Here is a 19,953-nt window from a genome sequence, read left to right as displayed (position 1 = left end):
GAAAAACACGTTTAATGACAGAGAACCATGCTCCTCCCCGCCTCCAGACATGGATCCATGCCTGATAGCGGAGTGTAGCCAGGATGACACACTGGAGCTGTCAGAGTGTGCCACTTCTACAGCCGAGGAAGGGCTGGACGAATGGCCGTCCCAGGTAGAGAGTTCATCGCTGGGGGACTGGGCTGCAGAGGTGGTGGGAGCCATGGAGGAAGCTCTTGACGCTCTAAACGGAGACAGTAGCTCTGGCATCGAGGCAGAGGACGTAGACGTCTCCACCACAGAGGTCTCCAGTGTCCAGTCTGCTGAGGCGTCTGAGAATCCAGAGACGAAGCACACGATTCACTGCGAGCCATCGGCGACGACACCCATCGAAATAACAACCCCTCTGCCGAAGGACGAGGTGGCGCTGCATACCGCGTCGAACCCCAGGCGTTTCCTGAGCTCCTCCCCTCCTCCGCCCTCCGTCTCTCTGCCCGCCCTCTCTCCAGCTGAGGGCCGGGTGTCCGCCGCCGCCGACGGGGCGGAGGCAGACGGCGAAGAGGCCGACTCGGACGACAGCGAGGAGTCGGACGAGGAGCTGCGGAGCTACAGCGTGCAGGACGGGCAGAGCGGAGGCGAGCAGAGCGAAGACGAGTGCTACCCCGTGCCCATCGTGGTGAGCAGCAACAACGACGCCCACAACCTGCGCAGCCTCCTCAAGATGCCCACGCTTCTCACCGCCGAGGCCCTGGACGAGCAGTTAGAGCGCAAGAAGAAGGTGGTGTCTTTCTTTGACGACGTCACCGTCTACCTGTTCGATCAAGTGAGTCACGTCATAAAGACGATTATCCCTCTTAGGCCAAGCCACTGCCACGGCAGCGTCTAAGCATTTAAAGGGAAATGCAACTGTTAATGCTAATACTTTTCTTGTGCTCTCTTAACTTTTTTCCATTAGGAAAGCCCTACCAAAGAGCTGGCTGAGCATGGATTCCCTCCGTCAGAGTGTCAAAGTTCACAGGGCAAACCCGGAGAAAAGGTCAATGCCTCAGATGACTCCTCTGACGGGAATATTTCAGAGGAGAGTAAGTAAAGGGCAAAGTTTTTTACTTACTCATTGTTTTTTGTGTGTAACTCAAAGCTTGTATATCTGCTATTTTTCAATAGTTAAAGCACAAAATGTGAGTGAATCCTTGTACCCAGGGCCCAGAATTTCGTGCGACACCCCTGGAGCGCTAAAACATTGCGTCTCTGTGCTCAATTTCCTGTGGTGTCACTGCAGGTGCAGGGTACGAATGGGAGGACGACTTCCCGTTGCTCCCTCTGCCCACATCCAAGATGGTGTCCGGCTCCCCTCCACCACCTCGCTCCGCTCCCAAGGCCACTGAGCCCAAGCCAGCTGTGAAGTACTCCAGATTCACCGTCTCCCCCTCCAACGTGTCGCGCTTCTCCATCACACACGTGTCCGACTCCGACATGGATTCAGCATGAGGTGGGTCAGCTCATGCCTAATTTAGACTCTTGTCACACAACTGTGTCGCTTGCCGACTTGTGGCTTGTGAGGTTACTTGCCGACAAGATCTGTTCTCTTCGACAAGGAACACTGTTGTGCAATGGAGTATAATTTGTGCTTGAATTAATCAAAAACCTTGAGCTTTGAGTTTTACAATGTGTTGTTTTCTCCTCATTGCTATATACTGTACACAATGTCATTCAAATGGCTGACTTGATTTTCGTTAACTTAATTTTACTTGACTTATAAAGCTGAAAAAAAAGCTACAGTATATTTCTGACCTCAGAGGCCCTGCAGTCCTCAAATGCTGCCTCCAGACTTTACTAGCAAGGACCACACCACCAATCAGAAGGCATTAGACTGAGTTTATTTAAACGGTTGAAAATAATTTTACAAATGACACGAACGAAGTAACGAACAAAGTGAATGAACGTACGGCAGAGCCTTCACCTGGGTCTGCCTTGACCGCCTGACTTGGGCAAGCTTCGGAGGGGGCCAACCCTAGCCTCCTCCTGGGCACGATGAACGCCCTCAGGGCCTCACAGCAGGGGTCTTCAACGTTTTCAGGCCAAGGACCCCTTAGTCGAGAGAGATGAAGCAGGGATCCCCCACAACCCATACAGTAGATACCATAGTTTCATCGTTTGACAGCACAATCATGAGTGTATTTTGGGTTCATATAAATTTGTGTTTCCAGATATTTAACCACTTGAACAGTCAATACTTAATCAAATTGACCTGTCACTCTGTACTTAGTCTGCTCTTGCTTTATTTTATTGACAGTTTTATTGCTATTTCTCTGTTTCTACAGTTCCTCGTTTATGCGTTATTCATGATGCCAATAGCACTATGTGATATTTTAACATTTTCTTTTGGAAGACAGTATGGCACAGTTTAGTTTCTTAAGGCTACAGTGATTTCTTTCTTTTTCTGTTTTACGAAATAGTATAGTATGACTTTTTTACAAAATACTTTAGTGGTTATTATGGTGCACCAGAAAGCTGTTTTGACAACAAATACTCATATCATGTCCCAATGATATCATATTTCTCTCTTAAGAGTCACCTAATTATTGCAGTCTATAATCTATAATCTATAACAGGGTTCCCCAATAGGCGGCCCGCGGGCTATTTGCGGCCCACGGGGGGCTACTGTTGTATAAGAGCAGCAACAACACTAGTATATCGTCGTTGTCGGGTGGAAACCTTGTATCTCCAAATGTGTACGTTCTTTCGCAAAGTAAAGCCCTGCTTCATCATACAAGGCCGTCTCACAAAAGTAGTGAAAACAGCAGATCTACAAGCACACAACGCCTCGCGGACACAACGCCTCGCGGTGCGAGGCGTTGTGTGCTTGTAGATCGGCTGTTTTCACTAGTTGAAATCATTTTTAAAATGATAAATGCAAAACAAACGGTTTTGGACATACAAGATTTTCACCCGACAACGACGATATCTGAACTGTTGCTGGAGTAGTGGGAACGCCACCGTCGCCCCCTGCAATGTTGTGGCCCTCGGCTTGGTACCCTAGACATAATTCGGCCCTTGGGAAAAACTAATTGGGGAACCCTGATCTATAATCTATGTTATGATGACTGACATACAGTACAACACATTACTACATGGCTTTAAGACATGCATTCGTGATGGGCAGGTCTCTTAGAAGAACCTTTATATTCAGTAACAATTGTCTCTCCTCTGCAGGAAGCAGCCAGGATGGGGACAGAGTGAGATCTACTGCCCCCGTGTGGACAGCACTAGCATGACTTCTGTTTGGTTTGGGACGTCAGATTTCAGAAGACCGTCAGCCTCTTATTGTCTTATATTCAAAATGGATTTCCTCCTCCTATGGATAGGGGAGTGTCTTCACTATTTTAGAATGATTAAAAGAGTATGGTAATATATACAAAATACAGAATAATATATTGGGTCGAATTGAACATATTTTTGGAGTGAAGAGGCAGAGAACTACGGAGGGGGAAAAAGCGTCATACAAGTGTGTGACGCAATTCACCTTTTATTTATAACGGAACCATACTGTATATGACATGGAACCAGCATGGCTTCCCAGTAGGACAGTTCATTTATTATGTATATGCTGAGTGAATGGACACAAACTCCAGACCTTTGGCTTTTCACCGAAGGAGAAATTGCTTTCCTTGTCATCGTGAGTATTATGGAAAATCCTTTATGTATCACAAGTAATATAATAATGACAACATTTGGGTCAATTCAGGACCAACGGACACACGAGTGTGACCCAGAACGTTGTAAAAAAAAAAAAAAAGAAGCAGATGGAAGTCTCATGGTTCCTGCCTTTGTTACATTCTTGCTGTCCCGATGAAAACAGCTCATCTAACTTGGACAATGCAGCATTTTGTGATTCTATCAGTGTTTTTATGTTATTTTATCAGGACCGCTACTGTACTATTTTACATAATATATGGCTCATGCTTTGTACCAAATTGAGTGCCAGCATCACTATCACTCCCAATAACCCTTTGTTGTATGCTCTAAAACAGTGGTTCTCAAAGTGGTTTCCCGAGACTCTGGGTTCCTTTAGGGGGGTCTAAATTGACCCATGCAAGTCTGTAACTCTGACAGTGTACAAATGGAACCAAATGGACACTAACGGGTTGGTTCCATTTGTCCACTGTCAGGGTTAAGGGGAGACATTGAAATGTGAAAGTTTGAGAAACACTGCTCTAAAACAGTGGTTCTCAAAGTGGGGTCCAGGGATCCTTTATAGGGGGTCCACACTCCACAGGGTCCCCAGCAAAATGAGAAAGAGTTTATACTTTGGCTATTCACAAAATAGCAAATGTACAAGTTTACGAGGCGTTGCATCCTGACAATTTTGTGAACAATTGTGAAGATTTTAATAATTCGAAAAGAAAAAAAGGTCTTCTCTTATGGGGGTCCCTGGCACAAAACCCTTTCAGATGGGGCTCCGTGAGGCCAAATGTGTATACATTTGGGGGTCCTTTACATCAAAATGTTTGAGAACCACTCCTCTAAAACATTTAGCCCCAGTGTTCCTGCAGAAGATCCCTGCAGGACTTCTATTTCTAGCATTGTATGGTTTCAAGGTCTTATGAAAAGCCATCCATATGAAATGACTCTTTTGCTATTAAAAGGGAGTTCTTTTTTAGTTTAGAGAAGATGTAAAACTCTTCTTCATACAGTATTGGTGAACAAACCTGTGTGGGGATGATATTTAAGAGGATTACATGCTTATGCAGTTCCTCTCTGGGCCAGTACAGCACAGTTTTATTACACTAATATGAAAGGAAACACATGCGCATTATGTTTGACTGCAAAGAGATGTCTTGAACTCCATTCAGCACACGGTAGACAATTCTCGGTTAGGGTTAGGCCCATTGTGACGTGATTTCACGAGTTTATAACAGAAATGAGAACTGCCTGCCCTTCTGAACTGTACAGTAACTTGCTCTAATTGGGTTTTGAGTGTGTCTGTTTGTTTGTTTTGTACTTTGATCACAGTAGGCTATTAGAATTTTAACTGCTGTACCTTGCCAGATTCAGATACTCATGTCTTCATCTTCACAATTTGGGCGATCTACAGTACAAAGAAAAACAAGCTTGAACAACACATCAAACAGTAGCAGAATAATATTTATCACGCACAATGCTTGGATGAAATCACTCCTGGTGGCTTTACTTTGACCGATTGAGGGGAAACGGATCAATGAATCAACCAACAACTCAGTTGAATGTTAGCCTAACTTTACTATTCAGTTGTGTAATTGGTTGAGAGGCAACGATATATACGTTGACAAGGACGATATATAGTTGTACGTTTTAAATGTTACAGATATTGATACACTGACCCTAATCCCTATAACCCTAAGGTAAGTGGGGAACATAGGGATGGCCCCGTCTAAATCAACCTTAAAGGGGTTGAGCCTGTCGGAAAATAATTGGTTGGTTGCTGCTATTTCATAACACAGTTGGCATCAAAGCCTTTACGAACCAGGGTGCCACATATCGAAAAGCTCCTCTCCCTGATCAACATGTAGTGTGTTCTATGTATTTGTTTTCCTTCTCTCTCTCTCTGTCGTCTCTAGGACAGCCCCCATAGTCCCACAGGCTTTTAATATTCTGTAATAGTTTAGCATAGAACCATCTAGACAGCAGTATGTGATATTTTTGTATGTCAAGAAAACAAAATAACTTCTAAGAACATTGATGTACTGTACTGTACTGTATGCGTGCCAGAGGGAAGGTAAAAAGAAGATCACTCTATGTTTATTGTTGCCAAAGAGATGTTTTGTGGTCCCGGGGGCAGAAAGGAACATGACTGATGTGATAGGCATTGTTTTTACCATAAGGTGCTGAGGAGACAGAGAGACACAGGGAAGCAGTGTTGGCCTTGCACTGATCAGCGAAGAGCAGGTGTAGTTTTAGAGATATGATAGTGATACAGTATGTGCCCCTGATCACTGACTTGGTCACATTTACTTTCTGTACCTTCTATCAGATATGAATAAAGTCTGTTTTACACGTCCAAGCTTCTTTGGGGTTTATTATGTATGTACAGATAAAGGATTCATCTCAAAAACTAGTTCATTATTGATTGTTAGAGGACAAAAGTGACAGCCTAATTACATTGAAGCAGCAATAAAAGTACTGGTGTATCCTGCCACCTAGTGGTACAGTTAAATAATTGTGCAACAGGGTGCAGTTTATAATAATAAACTGGTTCTTATATACATTTAATTTACAGCACATACTGTAGATTCCATGTTCAAATCAGCAGTTTAATTTAATTTTACTAATTGTGAGATTGAGGGTTCAAACCCCACTCAAGTAAACTCAGTAAAATGGGGCAGTAGATGAATCCTATCTGTAGGATATAACTTTAATTAGTGTGCTGGTTCAATTTCTGTCTGTAAAACTGATATTTTCAAGATTAAAATACACAACAACTACTCAAAAGCACCAGAACATCTGTAGTGGCATATTATGGTTTAGCGGCCTGGTGTTGGACTCTCAGTTCAGAGGATCCATGTTCTAATCCGAGTCTTACTAGGAAGGAAGTTAATACCTCTGGTGAGAGATGGTCTACTCTAGTGGCCTAAAGATCAGCCCCCAGATTAAAATCTCAGTCCTCCTATGTTGCTGTATTACTTGGACCTTTCAAGGCTAAAATACAAAATAATTACTCAAAAGCACCAGAAAATATCTGTAGTGAGAGATGGTGTAGTGGTCTGAAGATCAGCCTCTCAGTTCAGAGGTCTCATGTACAAACCCTGCTTCTCATACAGATTATTGCTGTGTTACATAGAATCTTTCAAGGTTAAAATTGAAAATAATTAGTCAAAATCACAAGAAGTCATCTGCAGTGAAAGATGGTGTGGAGGTTTAAAGATCAGACTCTCAATGCAGAGGTCACATGTTCAAATCTGAGTTTACCTACAGTTCATTGCAGGAGTGCTTTGACCTTTTCAAGGCTAAAATAGAAGAGAACAACTCAAAAGCACCAAGAGATACAAGTCCCATGCCCAGGGTACACAGAGGACCATCGGGAGGGGTGTCCCTCCCCCTGTTTCCTGAGAAGTAAAGGTGTCCGGTTATGTCTGAAAGAACTCTGTCCAGCTGTACTTTTACAGGAAGAACTATTAAATGGTGAAATTCAAGTGACTTTATTGTGGGCTCGCCTGGAAGGCGAGCACACGTATGTTATCTTCATTATTTATTTCTATACTATACTAGTCAGTATCCTCAAAACTTTGGCGCGGTTCATCTCCTAAACGCTTACACCTTTCAACACCATTCAAATTTTTATGTGTTCAGCTTACTGAGGACAAGTGTGCGTGTATTTTTCATTTTGAAATGTTTTGTAGTATAATTATAAAAAAATAAAAATGTTTAACTTTAAGCACCCAATGCATTTTCAATGGGTTTAGACAGAGTGAGACATAGGAAAGGGACCCATGTTTATATTAAGTCGCTGTGGCTGCAATATTCACACTTCAGATATGCTATTTATATCAATGCGTTCACACAGGTCTGCTGTCTGATTTGATCCAAATGTCTAAGCTGTGTGATGTATAAAACTATAGTTATAGTTAAAACTATAAATAAATGTCCCTCTACACTCTACTGATTGACACAGCTGTGATTAAAGGCTTGGCTGTCATTGGCTGTTCTGTGGTGATGTAGCCTTACATAAGTCGGCCCTGCAGTGACAATGTGAAAGTCTCGGCAGAGACGTCTTAATGTAAGGCTAGTGGTGCTGCAAAGTAACCAAGTACATTTACTCAAGTATATACAAGTACTTGTACCTACAGTACAATTTTGAGGTACTTTTACTCTACTTTCCATTTTTGTTACATATACTCTACTATAAATACAGCATTTGACAGCTTCAGTTACTTGTTATTTTGCAGATTTTATTATTAATAAAAAAACATAGATGGACCACTTAATACTGCTATGAAGTTGATCTACAATGTGCACGCACGCACACGCACGCACGCGCACACACACACACACACACACACACACACACACACACACACACACACACACACACACACAAACAACTGTTACTGTGGAGACGTTTGCTTGTATTTGTCTTTGAGACATGTTTTGTAGTGTTTTAGAAATTTTACTTAAAAAGAATAAGGGATTATTCTAAGTTATAGTTTTGCTTAGGCTTGCACCCCAATTGTTTGGCTACAAATCGGGAAAAATGGTCTACATTTTTTGTGCTGGATGTGCTCTAATTTGTGCAGTTGAAATCATCAATTGTGCTTTTATATATATTTATATATATAAATATTTATATGGTTATGAATTAGCAAATTTAGCAGCAGTTTACTGATTGCCGGTGCAGCAGTATTTCATTGTAGAAGATAGCAGCAGAACAGTGGTGTCGTGTAGAATATCTCAATAATGATAGCAGCACAAATTATAAAATTTACGGCACAATTCAGCACTAAAGAATGACACCATTTTTATTATGTTTTCATCATATCTTACTTTCCATTTTTGTTACTTAAACTCCACTACAATTACAGTATTTGACTGCTTCAGTTACTTGTTACTTTGCAGATTTTAGAATTAATACAAAACATAGGGAAACCTGGAGGTCCTTGAGGGTCCATTGCTGGTTCCCAAAGTGTGGTTCGGTTACCCCCGAGGGTCCCTGAAAGGTTTCCAGGGGGTCCATGGCTGGTTGCCAAAGTGTGGTTCGGGTAGAGTACAGTAAAAGTACAGTAAGGTTCAGTAGAGTACAGTAAAGTACAGTAAGGTACAGTAAAGTAGAGTACAGTAAAGTACAGTAAGTTACAGTACAGTACAGTACAGTACAGTACAGTACAGTACAGTACAGTACAGTACAGTAAGGTGCAGTACAGTATAGTAAGGTACAGTACAATACTGTAAGGTACTGTACCTTACAGTACCTTAAAGTATCCTATTTGTTGGGTTGGAAGCGAGCCCACACTGTTTCGAAGGAACAGTCTTTCTAGTTTAGTTTCGAATTTTAGCCTTGAAAAGGTCAAAATAATCCAGCAATGAACTGTAGGAGGGACTGGGACTTGAACATGAACCTCTGAACTGAGAGTCTGATCATTAAACCACTACACCACCTCTCACTAAAGATGGTTCCCGGTGCTTTTGAATAATTCTAAATAATTCTTTTGAATTTAAACCTTGAAAAGGTCCAAGTAATACAGCACTGTTTCCTGTTTCCTTAGATGAAATAGATGAACTCTTTCATCTATAAAAGATTAGCTGGACAGAATTCTTTCAAACATAACCCCGACAGAAAACAGAGAAATGATATATACATATACCTTGATAGCACTCCAAGCCTTGCCTTTCATTTCAGTGATTTTCTGGATAGGCTTGTCTGAATGGTACTCTTTTGAGAACAGGCTCTTGTTTATGTTACAAAGGGTCTCATTTCCTATTGGCCCCCCTCGAGAAGAGGGCGGTACTTTTTGGGAGGCAATATTCTATTGAGACTAATATATGAGGTGGAACCATGAGGTAAAGTGGTACTAAAATTGGCTTGAATTGGATTGACTCTCTAAGGTTATTATACCATTCTGATCTTCTCTCTGTTGTTCTAATTTTAGTCCAAGGATAGTACCTTGTTACTAATAAAGAGCAGTTTGGCACTGCATCTGAAACAGCCTGGAATTAGAGGCAGACAGAACTTGAAATGTAATGTCATTCTTGGACACCTGACATAAATGATTTGCCTTGCAACAGCAAGTAACTATTATGACAGACAGGCCAAATAATAATAGGTTGTATCTCGTCTCTACCTGTACCTGCACTTTCTTCTTGTACCGTGTATATTTCACTGTAGAATGCTGAAGAGTACAAGACTTGTTGTAATGGTTAAGATAAACACTTTACAAACAAAAGTTTGCATGTTTAAATCCAGTTAGGAATGCTTTCCACGCTCTTGTACCTAATTGTTTTACTTATGCAAACTACACAAGAGGAAGTATGAATCAATCATGGTGGTTAACTGGTTAAGTAGAATGTCTCATATAGATGAAGCTATGGGTTCAAATCCAGGGAGAAACATTTTCCAAACATGTGCTATAACTGTACTTAGTCTTATAATGAAAACCACAGAGGAGAAGCATTGTTGTAGAGTTGTGGTGGTGCAGTGGTCAAGATAAGTGCCTATAAATCAAGAGGTCATAGGATCAACTCCAGCAAGGAATGTTTTCAAAATTGGTACTTGGTTCTAATGCACGTACCAAATAATTTAGTGAAAATTGCCAAGAAATAACATTACTTTCAAATCTCACAATGGTGTAGGAGTTAAAATGTACCCCTTGACTGTAGAAGGTCACAGGTTCAAATCCAGCAAATAACTTTTTCTAAGTTTGTTCCTTTCTCTTATACCCGTTCCTAAACGTTCTCTTCTACCTTTTTGGTAAACTTTTTCTTCTACTTGTTCCTCAAGTATTGGTGGTGCAGTGGTTAAGAATTGTGCCCAATGGTCATGAGGTCATAGGTTCAATTCCAGTAAGCAATGTTTTCAAAATTTGTACTTGATTCTAATACACATACCAAATAATTTAGTGAAATTTAACCAAAAATAACATTACTTGCAAATCTCAATGGTGTAGTGGTTAAAATATAGCTCTCGACTGTAGAGGGTTACCAGTTCAAATCCAGCAAATGACATTTTCCAAGTTTGTTCCTTTCTCTTCTACCCGTTCCTAAACGTTCTCTTCTACCTGTTTGGTAAACTTTCTCTTCAACTTGTTCCTCAAGTATTGGTGGTGCAGTAGTTAAGAATTGTGCCCAATGGTCATGAGGTCATAGGTTCAACTCCAGTAAGCAAAGTTTTCAAAATTGGTACTTGATTCTAATACACATACCAAATAATTTAGTGAATATTGCCAAGAGATAACATCACTTAGTTGCAAATCACAATGGTGTAGTGGCTAAGATATACCCCTTGACTGCAGCAGGTTACGGGTTCGAATCCAGCAAATAACATTTTCCAAGTTTGTTCCTTTCTCTTCTACCTGTACCTAAACTTTCAATGACGCCAATAGAACAAGATAAGCATGTGAACCATGGTGGTGCAGTGGTTAAGATAAACACCTCGAAGTGAGAGACTATGAGGTTACTGGTTCAAATCCAACAAATAACATTTTCCAAGTTTATTCCTGTCTCTTCTACCTGTACCTCAATGAATAACGCCAATAGAACAGGATAAGTATGTGAATCACGGTGGCGCAGTGGTTAAGATGAACTACTTGGAGCGAAAGACTATGAGTTCAATGAGTTCAAAACTCACCAATGGCAAATGAGAGAGTTCAAAAGATAATGAAAACACAAGGGTGGAAGGCGTATATCGAAAGATGGTGAACAGTGAATGCCAAAGATGTTGAAAATACAATGGTGTCAGAAAAAGATTGAAAGATGGGCGGAACCATGACTACAAAGTGAACGGCAAAGGCAGAACCATGCCTACCGAGTGAACGCCAAAGATGTTGATAATACAATAGTGACAGAAAAAGTTCAAAAGATGGGCGAAACCGTGAATACAGAGTGAACAGCATGTGCAGAACCATCCCTACCGAGTGAACAGCACAGTCCTAGACAACGGGAAACAAAGTACAGCATCGCAAAGTTGACAGAGGAAATGACCAGATACCGGTGAACAAGGAGGAGAAAATGAAAAACTTGTTTTGCTAAAAAAAAAAGCTTTTTTTTAAGCCCCTCCTCTCAGAGGCGGGGCCTTGCCTCATAATCAACAAAATTTGGACTTTTCCCTGACCAGGATTCAAACCCCCAACCTTCTGTTCCTGAATCATGTGCTTTGCCCCTACACCACCACTACTGGCACACTAAAGTATTCTTTTAGGTCATATTTGACGTCGAAGAGAGAGCTGACATACATATTTGGGTAATTTGATTAGGTTTAGACAACCACCAAAATAATTCAAATTATTTTCTAATGAAACCCTTTTTTAACATTTATTTAGGTCTTCATAAAAATTATTAGTGGCTGTAAAATGTACCTTAAACAGTGTGGTATTACACCCATAAATAGCTTCTCTCTGATAAGCAGAAAACTCCCAGGGCATGAAGCATATCAAATCAACGAACAATTACAACCTGAGGCCTATACTGTAGTTGTGAAATTTAAAGCATTTTGTCAGTTTGACTTTAGATTAGACCAACCACTTCATGTGTCAATAGAACCAACCAATACAGCAAAGACTAGGTCATCAAAAACAATATTTAGACCCAATCGACTTATAATCGAGATGCAAGGCTTAATTGTTTTTCTTATACATCAACTAATTGACAGAAAGATATTAATATATTGTGTACAATTATCTAAAATCAGGCCTGTTTACAGGTCACCCCAGTAAATAACTTTCTTTCACAGCACCCCTGAATTACAATAGCACCTCTTATGTAATATTTACGGTACGCAAATATGCAAATCCTTCTCCCCTAAAGTACAGCATGTGTCAACAGACAGAGACAGTTTAATCACTTGAACACCAACGTTCTGGGTGGAACATTCATCAAAAATAGACGATCTACAAGCTCCCAATGTGCCACAATGTGACAGGTAACGGTTTTCCATTCTGACATATCCCCATTCCGACACAACAGGTTAGCATTCACCAGCATTCCAACGGTGTTGTGAGCTTGTAAATCTGCTATTTTTGCATACATTTCTTTGTATATATTTTTGGCAGAGCGGCATCTGCTAGTTTCACTATAAAACATTAATTGTATTTGTTTTTAGTTTGAACTAATCTTGAAATAGATGGTGTCGCCCAAAACAAACTTGAGTCATACCAAATACATTTTTTGCGCGCTGCTGTCTTCACAGACAAAGAGAAGATGATGGCTTCTGATTAGATGTCATCTTTATTGACAAATAAATGCACGTGAATAAAACATCTGTCCAAAGGATTTCCAAATAAACATGCTGTGAAAATGCAACACAGCCCACCCATCTGTCAAGTGACCTGAGGTTTTTCAAGTGCCCTTGAAGTCTTTGCATTTGTTCTGTCGTCCAGCTAATTTTAGCTTTAACCGAGTAGTTCACCCAAAATATGAGTTATTTTTTTTAACAATTATACATCCCATGAAGCCTTGAATTAATGGAGGTCGTTTTGTTTTTCCGCAAGGCCCGCAACCCAGGTAGGAATGCGTAAATTACGCAAGACTTTCGGGGCTCTATTGCAGTGGTTCTCAAAGAGGATTCCAGGTTCCTTTAGGGGGTTCTAAAGCCCCATTTCTACTGTAGGGCCGACCCAGAACCAGAACCAGAACTTTCCAGAACCAAGAACTTTCAAGAACCTGTGAAGTTCCGGGACCAAGTTCTGCTTTTGTTTCCATATAACCAGAACCAACCGGGAAGCTCCACTGGCCTGCTTTGGCTGACTGGCTGAGACAAAACAGGTTGTTTGAACAGCAGCACATTCGAGATTCTAACATATAAAATAGCAGATGTATGTAATAAATACATTTATTTTTAGGTTACTACATAACCTATTTCTGGATAAAAAATAACAATAGAACGTTCATATAACTGTACTGAGCGTTTGGTCGGTAGTCGGTACGCTGCCTGTGCTCTTGGGAGAAAAAAAGCGTCTTTCTCTCGCACATGCGCGCGCACACACACACACACACACACACACACACACACACACACACACACACACACACACACACACACACACACACACACACACACACACACACACACACACACACACACACACACACACACACAAGGAAGCAGGAATGTTCTGAGCACGGCTCGGCTGCTGCCTCGCGAGTCACCAAATGAACGGGCCAACGTGGAAAAGCTTATCTCCATAACTGTTTTAGTTTTTTTTTCTGTCTATCGACGTACATTTTCTTCATTTTTGCTTGGCACGGTGTCTGTTTGCTTGTGCGCTCGTCTTTCAGAAAGACGACGGGATTTGTTTGAAAATACTTTCATTTAGAACGGATCCTTCTAGCTCCTTCTGGATATTTTCTTCTCCCCAGACACAAATAAGAGCGTGTACATCAACACATTCACTTGACCAATGTGTCGTGGCTGTTGTCTGGCGTCGCGTTCTTACTGTTTCTGTCTGTCGGAATAGGATTTTAAAAATGACCGCTCGACCAATCGAGAGCAGGAGCGCTACTGGCCCCGCCCATAGGTTCCCAGAACTCAAGTTTAGTTCTACCTCTGGAGCAGGACCTAAAAAAGGTTCCAGGAACCTCGTCTGAAACCGGGCCGTTCGCAATGGAAACAAAACCAGAACAAAAAAAAAAATAGGTTCAGGTTCCTGAAAGTTCTGGTTCCACCTTGCAGTGGTAAAGGGGCTTAAATTGACCCATATAAGTCTGTAACTCTGACAGTGTACAAATGTAACCAAATGAACCCTGACGGGTTAATTTGGTTCCATTTGTACACTGTCAGAGTTAAAGGGGAGACCTTGACATTTGAAAGTTTGAGAAACATCGCTCTATTGATTCCATTTAGATGTCTAGAGTCCTGTCAGTAGGCGGAGATCTCAGATTCATCTGGCTATGCCGAGACTAACTTCTCTCTTGGCCTTGGTGGCAGCATTATGATGATGAGGTCAGAGCATCAGTCCTCTCTTCACCTCGGCGACATCGTGGTCCAGTCGCTCTCCAGCCGTCCGTAGCTCCGCCCGCTGAAGGGTCAGTTGACCCTTGACCTCCTGCAGTCTCTCGTTCAGGTCCAGGTAGAGGCGGCTCTGCTGGTACCTGGACTCCACCTCAGTGTCTCCATACTGCCCCCTGGTGTCTGAAAACACACACATAAAACACAATGTTTTTTCAACCACTTCTTCATCATCCATCGAGTGCCCTCGAGATCCGAGACACAAGCACATGGTCATATTACACCAGAGGGAGATCGTCTGACCTCGTCCCCCCCCAAAATGTGGCTCAAATATGGGTAAAAATGCTTTCTAATATTCTGCCACCAAAATGTGGAATGACCTAGCACAAGACAAAACATTCTTGAGACCTCGAGACCCTACACCAGGGGTTCTCAAACCTTTTTAGGCTGTGACCCCCAAAATAAACATATATGAACTGGCGACCCCCAACCTGACAAGCACTTGGAATTGTAGGTATTACATTTAATGTGACTCGGTTCCACAGATAAATATAGTGAAAATCATGCATGTAGATCAGCTATTTTCACAATGTTCACCTCTTGCTTACTTAATACGATCTTGAAAGTCCTTAAATTGTCACTTTATAAATGTGCAGATACCCTGTATAGTATAAACTTATACTGTGTGTTGCTTTGTTTAGCGTTGAGTGAGAAAATAAATTACATTAAGATAATCATCTGGGGACCCCACAAAATAATTTGGGGTCCCGACCTCAAATTTAAGAACCACTACTGCTCTACACAAACTCAAAACCAAGATAAAATAATTCCTGTTCTGAAAATATAACTGGACATACACTCATTCCCCAGCCACTTAATTAGGAACGCCTGTCCGGCTGCATGTTAACATACATTTCTGCTCAGCCAATTACATTTCAGTGCATTTGGACATGGCAGAGATGGGCTTCTGCAGTTCAAACCAGGCATCAGAATGGAGAAGAAACGCGTCATCAGCGCCCACACCCTAGGTGGGGTTGGCGATAGGGCATTTCTGTGTGGAGTTTGCATGTTCTCCCCGTGTCTCCTAGGGTTGATACCCTCACAAAAACATGCAGTAATCCTGGTCTCAATAATGCCTCCCCCTGGCCAGCCGGGGCACCTGATGGAGGGGAAAGGAACTGGTTGGAATAACGTGTTCCTTCCACGTGCTACGTCCAAACCAGGGAAATCCCCACTGTCAGGTGAAAAGAAGCAACCTGGACTCCTCATGCATAGAAGGAAGCATGAGGTCAGTCCGTTGTCTCCCCAGGCGCGGCAGAGGGAGAGCAGAGCCCAGGATTACATAGGCAATTGGCACTGGGTGAAAATGGGTTACAAAATCGTGGGATAAAAAAAAAAGAATGGAGAAGAAAGGTGATTTCAGTGACTTTGAGCGTGACATGGTTGTTGGAGCCAAATGGGCCGGTCTGAGTATCTAAGCTCCACTGCAGGTATCAAAAGTCCTGATGAAGATCTGAGTGAAATTGAAACTGGAGCTCATTCTGTGTGCTGAAACCATGACTGTAACAAACTAAATGGACACCGTCACACATTGGTTTCTACAGACCGTAAATGAAGACTTTTTTTCAGCAATTGCAAATCTGCCAACTTTCTAGATTCGCTCCAGAAATGATCACTGAAATGAATCAAATAAATGCTATTGGTTGGATGCCGGGTCTTCCCTCTGTACAACCACTAGAAAGGCTAGAAACATAGCCTACGTTATAATTCATTATAACATTAATGTGACCATAATGTAATAAAAGCATATCATGATTATTTAAACTAGCGATTGAAAACAAAGTGTTTATGAAAGGGTTTACTAGGATAATAAAATCAAGTGTAAAGTTAAAGCAATGCCCCATGACAGACTCGAGCGAAGTTGTCATGTGACAAAAAGAACAGATCTACAAGCTATCACTGTGCTATCACAGTGCAACGAATTGTTAGCTTGTAGATCTATCATTTTTGTCACGCGACATTCTGTATACATTAGGCCACCGGCAGCAGCTTGTGCTAGACCGTACTACATTTTGCCATGTTAAATATTTCATGTGATGTTAGACATGTTTTGGGACATGCTTTATGAACAACAACTAGTCCTGTGCCCAGGTGGGTGGCTGTTGGGCAGATCTTTAAGCCCAGCAGCATCGCAGCGGAAGTGGTTTACTGGTCCCACTAAAAAATCTCCCATTCATTTTCCCCATAGACTTTTACAAAAGTATTTATAACAATTATGTTAAGCCTAGAACCAAGCCATCCAGTATGGCAGTGAATCATGACCATAAAACCTTTTATCCTATATGAAAACATATTTTAATATTTAATTATTTGATATACTACATTTAATAAATACCCTTTGTTTAGCGATTTTCAAAATGTTCTTTTCATAGAAACAAAGGTTTCATGTTCATGATCCACTGCCATCCTGGATGGCTTGGTTCTAGGCTTAACATAATTGTTATTAATATTTTCGTGAAAGTCTATGAGGAAATGAACGGGAGACTTTTTCGTGGGACCAGTAAACCACGCCCAATGCGATGCTCTAGTCTATATGACACTTGATTAATTTAAAAAAATCAGGCCTGGAGAAGTTTTTCTTATTTCAAAATATTTCCAGGAATTTCATGACCGTGGTAACCCTGGCACTCATATGTGCGTACACTATCCTTCCAAAGACCAAATATGAACATGTCACAAACCTAACCCTAACCCTATAATATAAATCTATTAGGAAAATACAAAGCAATCATTAAGAATCAGTGTTGTATGAATTAATTATGTTCATGTTCAGTATCCATCCTTGACGCTTTTTTTCTTTTTCTGAAGAAATTATTGTCTCATCTCAGTGATATATTCACAAAACTACATGAATAAGCCTAAATCTGAAAGGCAAAGATATGCATCTCCTTGGCTTCACCATCAACAAGCGATAGAAATAATAAATTTGATATAGAAAATAAAGTGACGTTACAATAAAATGTATTCTTGAATCTTGACCTTGCGGACTAATCAGTGGTTCTCAAACTTTTCATGCTGCATCGCTCAAAATAATCATATTATAACCGGGGACCCTCCCTGAAAAGCAATTAAACTAGGGGTTGATATTGCATTACATTTAGTTTGACTTTGATAAATAATGTGAAAAACGCCTTTCAGATTATGCAATTTTGACAATTTGGCAAATGCTTGAACAGTTTTTATAATAGATTTATTGATTATTTTTTGATGCAGTAATTTGTATTTGATTTATTTTAGAGGTAATAAAAAAGGTCTGAAGTCCTTAAATTGTCACTTTAGAAACGTGCAGATACAAACAAATAAAAAACATCTGGGGACGCCCCTCGGGTTTTCCGACCCACAGTTTGGGAACTACAGAACTAAATCACCTGCTTCATCAGAAAGCTGGAATAGGCTTTATGCAGATACCCTTCCGGGTTCGGCTCTGGGCCCGCCGGACCAGTCCACTTCCGAAGGAAGAGTATCTGCATACGGCCCATTGTGGTTAGGTACCAACATGTAGGATTACCCTGGTGGGTGTCATCCAGTTTGTCATCTAGTATTGGACTTGGTTGGTTAGGGCAGTGGTTCTCAACCCCAAATTATTTTGGGGGGGGGGTCCCCAGATGATGAACTTAATGTGCAACATTGTTTTCTCTCTCGACAGTAAACTAAACAACAAAAGGTTTAAGGACTTTTTTATACCTCTAAAATGACTTTGGCTAAATTAGAGTCAGAAATTGTGAAAATAGCTGAAAATAGCTGATCTACTTGCTCACAATGCCTCGCAACATATCTGCTATTTTCACAATAGAACCGTGTTAAAATAAATGTAAAGCCTCAACTCTTAGTGCTCGTCAGGGTGTGGGGGTCACCAGTTAAAATATGATTATTTGGGGGGGTCACGGCCTGAAAGGGCTGAGAACCACTGGGTTAGGGGATTAGAGGGTGGTCTTCTTACCCTGGGTGGTATCATCCATCAAGGTGAACACGGGGTCGGAGGTCGCCGCTCTCTCGATGTCCTCCAGAACCTGGGCCACGGTGGGCGGGTCCGGGCGGCTGGGAAGGACCACCCGCTTCTTGGTCTTAGAGCCCACCATGTTCATGATGACTCACTGGCTCAGAACCAGGTCTTCTTCACCTCTGATGTTGATGTGTTTTTATTAGAATTAGCTGGTGGTAAAATTGGTGGTGTTTACCTATTACAACCACACTACAGTAGTGTGTTTCTAAACTTTCTATAGGAGGTACCACCACACTACTGTAGTGCAGGGGTCTTCAACAGGGGGTCCGGGACCCCTAGGGGGTCCTCAGAGTTACTAAAGGGGGGGCCACCAAATCTTTGTGTCATACAGTAGGATAATTATTTGAAATGAAGAACTTGAACCCTTGCATCCCTATTCTGAGGAATAGCAGATCTACAAGCTCTCAACTCCTCACAGCTTGTAGATCGTCTATTTTCGGCAAATAGGTTTGGGGTAGAGTTAAAAAAGAGCAGACCAAGTACAGAGTGACAGGTCACATTTACTAAGTATCGACAATTTAAGTTGTTAAATGTCTGAAAATAAAAAACACATTAACGCAAATCCAACATAGACTGACGATGACAGAGCTGTCAAACAAGTCTATGAATCTATTGATGAAAATCTGCATCACATGTTTTATACAATATGTATAGAGGGGGGGTCCCTGCTTCATCTCTCTCTCCCATTGAAGACCCCTGCTGTAGTGTGTTTCTGTACAAACACTACAGTAGTGTGGTGGTGTTTAGCTTTAAAAACACTACAGTAGACACAGACATTCCACTATAATACCAGTTTAAATTACATTAAAACCAGTTCCACTTTAATACCAGTTTAAATTACCTATTAACACCATAAACCACTTATAACCAGTTCCAGGCTAAAACACGTTGCTAACATGTAAACAACACAGCCAGGAAAACTCACCAGATTGTTGAAATGTTTCACTGTGACAGTTTTGGATTACTGGTTGGTCATGTTCGGTTATAGATTTTAGTGTTTGTAAAATAAACAAATGAAGAAGATACTAAGCCAGTTGTTTAAACCGGTGACAGAACGACTGTGGAACGAATGGACAGTTTTCAGTCGGTTTCCTTGTTGTTGTCCTGGCAACTACCAATCACACGCGACTGTCAGCCCAGGCTATGGAACAGCTCAGTAGCGTTTGTAGCGTTGCTCTGCTGCCCTCCAGTGGTGACATCTAGACACTACAGTCTACTTGGAATAGTTTTAACCACATTAAACCTGGAGTCCCTATTTTGGGCAGATAATTCTGGTTAAATA

At 41.4% G+C, this 19,953-nt stretch overlaps 2 protein-coding genes across 2 annotated transcripts in view; one reads left to right on the top strand and one right to left on the bottom strand.

Annotated features, from left to right (window-relative positions):
* The window catches only part of aatkb (apoptosis-associated tyrosine kinase b), a gene marked incomplete at its 5' end in the record, with an annotated part of 66,256 nt that extends 63,031 nt beyond the window's left edge, over positions 1-3,225 (top strand). Inside the window, 4 exons of the mRNA XM_080747263.1 lie at positions 48-802; positions 935-1,061; positions 1,259-1,468; positions 3,193-3,225. Coding sequence (XP_080603389.1) covers positions 48-802; positions 935-1,061; positions 1,259-1,467 — 1,091 coding nt within the window. The 3' untranslated portion in view covers position 1,468; positions 3,193-3,225. The remainder of the gene's footprint in view (positions 1-47; positions 803-934; positions 1,062-1,258; positions 1,469-3,192) is intronic.
* Positions 3,226-14,471: 11,246 nt separating this feature from the next.
* LOC308303267 (UPF0449 protein C19orf25 homolog) lies at positions 14,472-19,732 on the bottom strand. The gene is made up of 3 exons (XM_080747597.1): positions 19,597-19,732; positions 18,609-18,790; positions 14,472-14,791 (listed from the first exon to the last, which is right to left on the bottom strand). The coding sequence occupies exons 2-3, from the start codon at positions 18,751-18,753 to the stop codon at positions 14,604-14,606; spliced, it is 333 nt and encodes a 110-aa protein (XP_080603723.1). The 5' UTR covers positions 18,754-18,790; positions 19,597-19,732; the 3' UTR covers positions 14,472-14,603.
* Between the last annotated feature and the right edge of the window lie 221 nt (positions 19,733-19,953).

The sequence above is a fragment of the Nannobrachium achirus genome, assembly GCF_963921795.1.
Source record: "Nannobrachium achirus genome assembly, chromosome: 18".
In the NCBI taxonomy this organism is placed as follows: Eukaryota; Metazoa; Chordata; class Actinopteri; order Myctophiformes; family Myctophidae; genus Nannobrachium; species Nannobrachium achirus.
The sequence above is the reverse complement of the archived record's forward strand: the minus strand, read 5'-3'. Positions and strand labels throughout refer to the sequence as shown.